Below are 10400 nucleotides of genomic sequence, written 5' to 3'. Positions count from 1 at the left end.
CTGCAAACGCGCTCACAAAGGCAGGCGAGACTAACCAGAGAAGGGTCTACAGCTGAAAAAATGGTGTTGAAGGTGCCCAAATGGTAAATTATTTCGCCCAAATGCCGGCGTCTGCTGTTACAGCGGGTTCAGGTTGCTCTTGCAGCTCTTGTGTATTTTCCAGCGTTGGCGAGCCGGGTTACTAACCCGGTTACGGTTCTGGTTTTTAGTCAGCTTCAAGCTCCCAGCAGATGTTTGGATTACCAAAAGCGGAGGGAGTACTTAAAAACAGCTGTTGTCATGAATATTAAAGATGGTGCTGAAATGGGTCACTGTTCCTCGAATACCACAGGGAAACAGTTGATGTAAATGCAGATTTCCCCCTCTCTTTGAAGGGGAAAAAAAAAAAAAAGTGGTAATACTTTACAAGTTTCTGAAATGAGTAGACAGCATTTTTTGCAGCGGGACACAGCGTGAGAAGAGTGCGAAGAGATGAGGTTTTTGTCGCTGCCTTTGTTGAGTTCGGCGCTGCAGAGGATCTCCCGCGGGGCAGGCAGGCCCTCGCCAGACGGGGCAGCCGCACGGTGCTCCTCTGCCCCGGACCTCCACCAACTGACAATGGCTCGACCGGAACATGTCGGGGATCGTATTTTCAGCCCACATCTGTTAAAAGTCCGTTACCTGCCTGCATAGCAAGGGCAGCTACTGAAGAGGCGTCAAACTCTGTTATTAGCGTTTCGTAATTCTGGTGACACCTCAGCTTTTCAGGGCAAGCACACCAGGAGTCCCCAGTCAGTTTAACAGCCAGCACTGCTGCAGGAAGAAGAGGTCTGTCTCCTTTTGGTCCCACTGCACCAGTCCCACCGCACTACCAGTACACGTGAAGCAAGCGACAACTGGGAAGTGGCTGAAGCTGGACTTAATTCTGACGAGCACGTGGAAGGATCAGTTACTGCAAAGCAGTTACGGCAGCTGCAGTAACGGGGAGGTGTTGGGGGGTGGCAGCGATACTGCTTTCCTGCGGCACTGTGTGTGTATGCTAGCGTATGGTGACAGCAAGGTGGGATGCCTTGCCAAAGACCACGCAGTGAGCCAGACAGAGGTAATGCCAGCGCTGACTTTGGAGATGCTGGGAATGGCCGGCTCTGGCACGCACCGGGTACACAAAGCATGTGTGACCAGCGCTCTGGGACATGAAGCACGAGCCTAGTGACAGGGCTGATGGCCCTGTCTCTGACTTGTGTTGGTGGTGCACCGTGCATGTAGTTTGCTCAACTTTTCCTCTGATTTTCAGGTGATTATGCTAACTTTTATAGCTATTTGGGCTGAAAGAAAGTGAAAGCTCCTTTAGACATGAAAAGTAGAGAAGTAAAATTGTGAAATATGAATGTCAAGGTTCCCTTTTTCATAATGACAGAGTTTAGGGGTTTCTAGATTTGGTGGCTGGGGGACAGAGTTACTTACTTTCTTCCACTGTAAAGCGATCACAGGTAGTCAGTCAGTCTCTTGACATGAACTGGTTTTACCATACAGCAGCTGCCTGGGTTTCCTACACATCACCACTTTTCCACTGCTTCAGGTTTCACTTGACGCAGGGGATCATGCTTCTCTGACAAAGGACAGCAGCTCCTCATGTGACAGGAAGGTCTGAGCTTGCCTCGCCTTGCCCTGGAATGGATTTGACAAGCGAAAATTCATTGGTATTACCACATTTGCAACAGGATTTTCACAGTTAGAAACCTCTCAGGCTCTGGCCAGCATTCAGCGCTAATATAGCACTAACTTTTTCGGCAAGAAATCAGTAGTGCTGTCTACCACTGTGACCTAACAGCAGCCGGGAAAGCCGAGAGGCTGTTCTACCTAAAGTGCAGTTCATGGTTGGGTGGGAAGTAGGTATTTAGCTCAGCAGTATTCCTGTAATCAGGTCATTCCTGAATTGTCTCCCTAACTGTGGACCTTTTTTTTTCCCGTGTCCCCATCACCATTTCAGAATACAAAGAACCTGAGCCTGGTGTAGATTCATACCAGCTTCTATCACACTCCAGCAACCACAGATGGGTTGTGCCTGGTCTTCACAAGCAAAAGGACTTTCCTGGGTGTTAAGGTACAGAAACGCCGCTCTGGACAGCTGAAGGACAGTAGCTATTGTCTTCAACTGATTTAATACTGATTTACAGGACGTAAGAAAAAACAGGTCCTGAGAGAAGCCTTTTAGGACTACGAGGAGGGCAAAGACCTTCTCCCCCTCCTTCAGACCACTATCCCTTCCTTCACACGTGCGCATACAGCAGCATCCTTAGTCCAGGATTTACCTTTGCAGGTGCCGTGTATACGGATAATGTTCAAAGGTATCCCAGAGCTGCATGCCCTCAATCACTTCTCAGAAGGTTAAAAGCCACCAATCTGATTCCTCAGGTTTTTGTCATTTCTAGAAGATACAGGGAGCCTGCACATTAAGATAGTAGCAGTCTTCTCATGTCTTCAAGTTATTTTAACTGTTTATAATTCTATTGGTCTGTTTGCTTTTTTTGGACTGAAATATAACAGCTGTGCTTTTTAAGTGCAAATATCTCTCCTGGGGAAAGAAAAATAAAAATCAATAGACTTAATGCAGCCTGTTCGAGAATGAAAAGAGATACGTTTCCTGTTGTGATCAAATATGCTTGTGAGCAGTGGAACTAACAAGGACAAGTTTCCGGTAGCTTTATGTCTCACACTCAAAATACTTTGTACCTGATAGGGTACAAGCTCTGATCAAAGCTTGTCTTGTGGTGGAAAGACTTGTAACATTTCTCTCATCTCTGAATTCTTCAGTATACAGCAATAAAAGCAGTTCCTGTTGCTATCTTCCCCTAAAGGGACTAGCAAATTTGAATCTCCCTCTCTACCTCATTGCCCGTTTTCCCCAAACTCACGTCAACATAATATTCCCGAGACCTCCAACTGTCTTTTAGGTTTGGTTGAAATTGGCCCGCAGTCTCAGTATTTTTTCTGCTCCTGTTTTGGTAGCAGCAGCAGCACAGCGTTGTGCATTTCGGTTTCCCCTAGCAGGCAATGTGAGACTGAGCCATAGAAGATATCTCTATTAGACACACCAGAGACAAATGAGGTCTGTGGCATCCTGGAGTGACCAGACAATCAGTTCCAAATTGGTTATGGTTTTCCTGCTGTTGTGTTTTTTTTAGTGAGGATCTGAATCACCAACTATTACAAGTTGTCACCGCAGTTCTCTACTTCCTCCTTGCCCCAGGTCGACTGCGCAGCAGGGTGCTACAGGCCTACTTAATTTATGCTGCTGGCCAACACACGTGCTGTTTCCTCATACAATTGGGCAAAATATTGAGCAAATTTTTGTTTGGATCACGCTATGCCATTCACATGACACTGTAGTCAGTAGGTCCTGTGACTGGCGCATTGAATTTATGAAGTAAGACAACAGCAGTCCTGTAACTAAAGATTCCAGTGTCAGGTTTGGGAAGATCCACGTAAGTGCCCTTGCCCAGGAGCTTCCACGCAACAAAGGCGTTGCAAGGTGTGGAGGGCAGAGCCCCAGTCAAGGCTAGAATCTGAACCTTCACTGTTAGGAGAGAAGGAAGAGGGGAAAAAACTAACCCTAGATGTTGGGCAGGCGATAAGAGGTGATTAGTTCAAGACTAAGTAACGGGAATTCTGTTTATGAACATCTGTTTATCATCTCCTATTGTTCTTGCTTGGTCACCACGCTGACGGCCACCGCTCCATCTGCGCCTGTCTGAAGCTTCTGGTTGGTTCCAGCCCCAAAGCTGTGATTCCCAGATCAGGAATCCTGAATCTGCCTTAGTTCAACATCCATCTAGCCCTCGATTATGTGGTATAATCATGGTTGCTTTGGGACAGCACCTGGAGAACTTTTCCAGGGTGCTCTCTATCCGAAGAGCATTGTAAGATTTCTGTGACTCGGGATCTCTCAGTACGCGTGCTGGTGACTCATGTGGGGCTTTTTTCTGGCTGGAGAATGGAAATTGATTCTATCACTGTCACATTGGTACACGCTCAGATTTGCATTCAGATATCTAATGCCTGGGGCTGAAGATTTTGCTGAAGACCTTAACTGCGTTAAGAAAGAACAAGTCTTCTGCATCGGGGTTCTGATGCAAGCAGGTTGCACGCAGCTTGCCTGTATTTTGAGAGTACCGACCAGCACACAAAGACTGTTCCTTCATCTTTCAAAACAGGATCCACCAGCCACAAAGGTGCTGTGGATAATGCTAAACTCCCATTACCACAGACATCAAATTCTTCCCCTTTTTAAAAAAAACCAACAAACCCAAACAGCATTATCAATGTGTTTCTGATAGCATAGTAGTCTATGGTCTAGTCATCCTGCACATTTTTAAAGCTTCAGTCCCTATTTTTTTTGGTGTTCTTTTCCCACCACAATATTGTGACGGACCCGTATAAGCCACCTGGAACTGTGGCCAGAATTAAAAGTAATATTCCCTAGTACATACAGTGAAATGAAATTACTCCAGTCTAAGTCATATTGAAGGCATTGGACAGAGAAAACTTTTTCCTTCTAACTTAAATTATTTCTAAAGCTCTAGCTTTAGGAAGCATCGATAAAAGAATACGTAACTGTGTGTCAGTAATACATCAATGATGTCTTCTTAAAAGGGCTCTCGTGCGAAAATATTGAGTAACATTCTGAGTGGGCAAAATCTTTAAGTGTAAATGGAAGTCACCGACCTGCAGAGTCCTAAGTTTTACAGCATCAAAGAATTGCTAGGTTATAGTTTACAGATACTGTTCAAATACTGGCAGGAGAAGTGATAGAAAGTAGCTTATGCAACAGCTTAGACATGTAAATTTTAAAAGAACTCTCTACATCACTTTTGTGCTTCATCGAGATACCCTGTTCATCTGTCCACGTAAAAACAAATGCAATGTCATACACAGAAACTGGGAGGTGGAATTTATAAAGTCTCCAGCACCGACTGACATCTGATATCATTAAAATGAAGCAAACAAAATCACATGAAGCATACACTTGAAAAACCCTAAAGCCCTGACTTCTTTATGCATCCAAGGGGGAAAATGTTTTTACAGTAATAGTGACCCCTGGTGGCTAAAAATAAAATAAAGTTAAAATACCATTTATAGACTTTGCGAGGGCTTTAGCTTCATATAATTGTATTCATACTGCAATATTTAGAACTGTGTATATATCTAAAGATTGTCTTGCAGTAAGGACTTTTTAGTGCTCTAAATACTCCGACAATAGTTTGCATAATTAGAGAAGTTTATATAGCAAGTTTTCTATATTGCAAGCCAGTTCACTTGCTGGATAGCAGTAACATCATGTCAATACACACGTTACAGTAACATCTCAAATGCGCAAATGCTTACCGCTTTACAAAGTTACTGCCAAGACTGAAAGAGTGTGTAGGGACTCTGTCACTTAATAGTATCTCCAACCACAGACCCCAAATTCCCTATTGCAATAAAAAGCATACATATGACAAGTCAGTGATAAAGAGTGGCAGAACAAATCATTCCTTGTCATAACAAAAAACAAATGAAAACCTGCATAAGCACACAATGTGTGATTTCTGGCCAACATAACTGGATTATGTATTTCTAGCCAAAATATTCTGTAACTTCATACGTAAATTGCAGAACTGTCACATTTCTTTTATCAAAATATAATGTTTTTCATCAAAGTTTGTGCTTGCACAAACTTAGTTTATTGTCATGATCAGTTTATTGTTATAGGAAGGGAATTTGCACTGAGCTGTAGGTAGTTCCCTGGTCTGGGGACACATCGGAGGGATATGCTGCTGGCTCAGGCACACCTCCCACGGACGATGGTGAGGGATGCTCCTGGAGCCCTAATTCAGGTAGGTGCAACAGCAACACGAGGCCTTGCCCTGGGGTGTTCCCACCAGGGCAGCACTCGCCCGTCCGCGTCAGCAGGACCCCTGCAGCTCTACAGTGCTTTTCTGAGGTTTTCAGGATGGTTTATTTGCCCCTCGGTACTCTCAGAGAAGAACTTGTGGGACGGCATTAGAGGGTACAGAGCACTGCAGCCATCGAGTCTGTTTCCTTTCAGTGTCAGGTGAAAAAGTGACATGAAAGGAGGACTCAGACTCCAGCTGCCACCTGTAGGTGGCAGGTTTAAGGCTTTATTACTCAGGTGAGAAGGTTTTGTGTGGGTAGGAGGGGCAGTGACGAAGGAAACACTCAGTATGATTCAGCTGAGAGAATCTGTGTGACGATAGTGCCATCTCACTTCTTGGGGTTAAGGGTGTGAGGTATGCGCGTGATGGGAGTCATGAGAATATAGAGTGGATGAGAATATGAGCTCCTTTCACTTTACAAAGAAACCCACTCCTTTGGAAGACGAACGTATTAGTCTTTTTCAGGGGCACAAGTGGCTGTGTGTCCCTCAGAAGGAGAGGACCCAGACAGAAGTTGCACACAAATGCATTTTATTGCTCTCTACAAAGACAGAGACGCATACACAGTATGCATATAAGCCATAGGGCTGTCCCAGGTGTGGGAGAAACATTATCCACCATGAATTCAACCACTTAATACAGACAAAAATCATTATTATAATGAAAATGCTAAAAAAAGCATAGCTTACACCCAAAATGTATAACATTGACCAATTAAGCCTTTTACCTACTACCTTTTCTTTAACATAAAGCAGTAACATACTCTTTTTCTAAATTGAAAAAAGCAGCAAAATAGTAGAAATATTCCACATAGTTTCCTAGCTTTTGTTCATCTGTCACACTTTATGTACTAGGACTATGAAAGGGTCACTGGGGGAATATCCAAAACAAAACAAAAACCGTCTTTGATGCTGTACAAGTTATAAGCAAACAGAGGGAAACTGTTTTTAATCAAGTGTGCATGAACCAAAGGGTAGTAAATTTATCCTCTGGAGTGACTAAGCGAACAAGCGTCGCTCGTCAAGCCAGAGCAGAGCTGATGGCTCTTACAAGCAATATTAGAGAAATCTCTCCTACAGCAATTCTTGTCCGTCACAACTGTAACATTTACAAAAAGACCCTCCTTCATTTTGAAGACACTCGCGCCCTGACGGGGCAGCGTGCTGTGGACTGCTGTCACCAGCCTCTACACAGCCTCAGTACCGCTCCACAGAATGCCTGCACTTTTGCCAAAGGATCCCTTAAAAGTCAAAAGTATGCCATTCTTTTCACACATAAATAAAATACACAAGGAAATAAAATTCCCTACAGAAGAGAGGACCAGAGCCGGACTATCAGATGCAGTCAGATCCTTCCTCTGGAATGTGAAAGGCAAAGGTCCGTGACGTAAGGACTCCCCTGACTACCAGGGTCTCCAGAGCGTACCGGCATCTTTCGGAGACGCTTGCTTCGGGGTGCTGGGGCTCCCAGGGGAAAAGGCAGCTTCCATAGCAGCTGACTGGCTCTTCTGGAAGTGGCTTAAAAGTTTCGTCTGTGTTTCAGTTCGGACTTTATGAAGAGAGAGGAAATGGAAAGCTTCTTGCAAACACCTAGAATAGCCCTCTCTGAAGTCAAACTGAGAGCTTTTATGGAAGGATCCTGCAGCTAGAGAAGAGAAGAGAAGAGAACAGGGAGGGGGAAGAAAGAACAGTTTAGAGCAATTGTTCATGGCTAGAGATTCATAAAACTCTCACAGATTTGCAGTAAGCTAGAGACTGAAACAGAATTCAATACTCACTCTTCATCTGCAGCTGGCTCTGCTGCTTCAGGTAGCTGACAGTCATCTCCAGGATGTCGGCCTTCTCCAGCTTGGAGTTGGGCTGGTGTCTCTGAAACTCCTTCTCCAGGAGCAGTTTCAGCTGCTCGATGCTGCTGTTAATCCGGTCACGGCGCATTTTCTCCACCACTGGCTTCCTCAGCTGTAAAAAGCAAAGGAAAAGAGAACTGTTATTAGAAGGATCTTCTCTCTGCCATAGCACAGGACTGTTTGTTGCCCACCACTGTTCCTAAACAATGTGGACCAGTTTCTCAGCTGGTGTAAACTGCTATGAGAACAGCTGAGAGCGTGGCTTGAAGCTGCCTTGCTGTGCCAGGACTTACTTTGTTTTTCTCCTTTGGTGTCAGCAGGTTGTCGGGCTCCATGAACGCAGTGCTGGGAGCCATCTGTCCCGAGAAAGGAAGGAAGGTCTCAGAGTGGAAGTCCAGGAGAAGCGTGTTGCTGGAACCTGCCTCTGCCCGATATTTATACTGTGCAACCTCGCTGAGAGTCTGTGGGTCTCCGGCTTGGTGGAGTTTCCCACACTCCAGAGCCAATCAGGGAGATAGGCAGCACAAAAGGAGAAGCATCTATTCTTGCATGCTCCATTGCCGGTGAATAGCCTGGGGATAATGACCTTCTCCCAGATGAGCAGGTGGGGAGTGTGTGGTACGTGAAAGGCTGGGATCAGAATTACGTGTCAGAAGCTGGGAAAGAGCTGGCCTTCAATGGGAAAAGGCTGCTGACTAATGCCGCAGATCAATAGCATTCCAGACGCAGCCTCGGGTTCACATGCGTGGAGGAAGGAGGAGGTCATGGCGGGAAATACAGCACTGCGCGGGGCTGCGCTCCTCTCCGGGGACGCCCGGAGGCACACGCTTTAGCACGCACAAATGCACATGCACACGCGAGCAGTTTCTGGCTTCCTGAGATAAACAGCAGAATTTCTTTAAATCCACTCATCTTGTTTTCTCAGTAAGCCAGAGCCAGTTGTTCTCCCTCAGGTGACTGTCACGCCAGTTTTGCCCATGTGAAACAGAAAACAGCTTTTCCAGTTTGGCTTACTGCAAATAAATACATTTAATTCTAAGTACACACAGTTACTGAAGATGTTTTCTGTTTTGATCTTTGTTCTCTTCCTTGATACCTTATGCACCTCTTTAGAACACACTATGTCACACCATGTCACAAGCACTTTATGTTTCTGTTTTCAAATACCTGGAAGATAAATCCACGAGGAGAAGGATCTTGGAGTCTTTTGGGATCAGTTCAGTCTCACATGCTGCTCTCTCACTTCCTCCCCGAAACGTGTTTTATTCTAATTATTTTCATTTAATCTAAGGACAAAGGAAAATTGTGTGCAGAAGACATTCACATAGCCCATAAAATTATTAGAAATCAAATTCCTGACTCCTCACTCTCCACTGGGGCGGTTTCTATGTTGAGATGCGCGGTCTTTGCTCAGTAGGTGCCTGCAGCTGGAAGAGTTAAGGGCCTCGCTATTTGTATCCTATAAACACACAGCCAGAGATTCGGGTTGGAAAACTCGAACCACATCTGCCTGCATTTATCCTGCCTTCTGCCCATGCAAGTACTGCTTCCTTTTACGATCTCTAACCTCGCATGAGCAGCTGAAGAAGGAAACGGCAGCAGAGTGTTTTCTGCATCCTCTGGCCATGCACCCTGGATGGGGTGGAACAAGGCTGACGGTGATGGTGCCCTCTTACCCCGTGAGAAGGGCGAAGCGGGCAGGCGGCAACATTAACCACACATCTAGAACCACGTGTTCTGGTCCCAGATTTACTCCAAAAGTGCTACGTGACCTAATCAGTTCGACGCACTTCTGTGGGAGCATCAGTATCTCCCTCTCTAAGATTCAATACAGGAATAATAATAATCAGATAAATTACTGTCAAGTAATGTTAGGGCTTATGTTTGGAATCTCTTACTGAAAAAGAAAGCGTAGTAAGTAAATACTGTTTGTGTACATGTGTGTTCATGTATATAGTAATATATATGTGTGTGTGGTCACGCATGTCTTTTAATGTGGATACACATACAAGGACACATTTCTCTCTTGCTCCGCAACTCATTATTTGTAAGACCAGGTAAGGCTTAAATGACCTCTTCCAGGATCTGCCCTTCCATCCCCATTGTACTGCTCTTGAATAGGCTCCCTTCTTTTCGTACAGAGCAGCAGCTGTTGAGCTCCGAGTCTTTTATGTCAAGTTGTGGGAAAGCTTTTGTGACACCATTTCACATGTTCTCTTCAAAGCTTGTGGATTATCTTTGAGCCCATGTAATGCCACCTCTGAAACCAATCTTTCGCTCTGTGCATCCTTCTTGGGGAGATTCTCTGAAACAGAAGCTCCTGAGTAGAAACTCATTTCTTGAGCTCATTAATCAAGTGCATGAAGAAGAAATGTGCCGGTCCCGTGATCAGCAGGGTCCACTAGCAGTTTTGCTAGAGACAGTTTCTGTTTTCCAGCTTAACTCACTAATAAGCAGCTATGAGAAAGCGATAATTTCCCCCTCCAGCACAAGTCACATAAACAGGCGCTCCACTTTTAGTCCAACAAAGCTGTTTAAAGCGTCAGATGCCTTCCCTGAAATCACCCGCAGTGCACAACAAGAAACAAGCCTACTTCTCAGAAATCTGTGCATTATTGCATTCTTGCACCTTAGGACTT

At 45.0% G+C, this 10400-nt stretch overlaps 1 protein-coding gene across 1 annotated transcript; it reads right to left on the bottom strand.

Annotated features, from left to right (window-relative positions):
- Positions 1–7317: 7317 nt before the first annotated feature.
- On the bottom strand, positions 7318–8117 carry LOC104290514 (transcription factor HES-5-like). Its single transcript, XM_009889622.1, has 3 exons — positions 8055–8117; positions 7693–7873; positions 7318–7559 (listed from the first exon to the last, which is right to left on the bottom strand). Exons 1-3 carry the CDS (start codon positions 8115–8117, stop codon positions 7318–7320), a joined length of 486 nt encoding a protein of 161 aa, XP_009887924.1.
- Between the last annotated feature and the right edge of the window lie 2283 nt (positions 8118–10400).

The sequence above is a fragment of the Charadrius vociferus genome, unplaced genomic scaffold (genome assembly GCF_000708025.1).
Source record: "Charadrius vociferus isolate BGI_N301 unplaced genomic scaffold, ASM70802v2 scaffold477, whole genome shotgun sequence".
Taxonomy (NCBI): Eukaryota; Metazoa; Chordata; class Aves; order Charadriiformes; family Charadriidae; genus Charadrius; species Charadrius vociferus.
The sequence above is the reverse complement of the archived record's forward strand: the minus strand, read 5'-3'. Positions and strand labels throughout refer to the sequence as shown.

Bases quoted from the DNA above. Each gene is read 5' to 3' on its own strand.
- LOC104290514 (XM_009889622.1), bottom strand. From the start codon at position 8,117: ATGGCTCCCAGCACTGCGTTCATGGAGCCCGACAACCTGCTGACACCA. The intron at 7,874-8,054 runs GTAAGTCCTGGC...TGCTTTTTACAG, and splicing joins CACCAAAGGAGAAAAACAAA to CTGAGGAAGCCAGTGGTGGA. The intron at 7,560-7,692 runs GTGAGTATTGAA...TCTCTTCTCTAG, and splicing joins GAGCCAGCTGCAGATGAAGA to CTGCAGGATCCTTCCATAAA.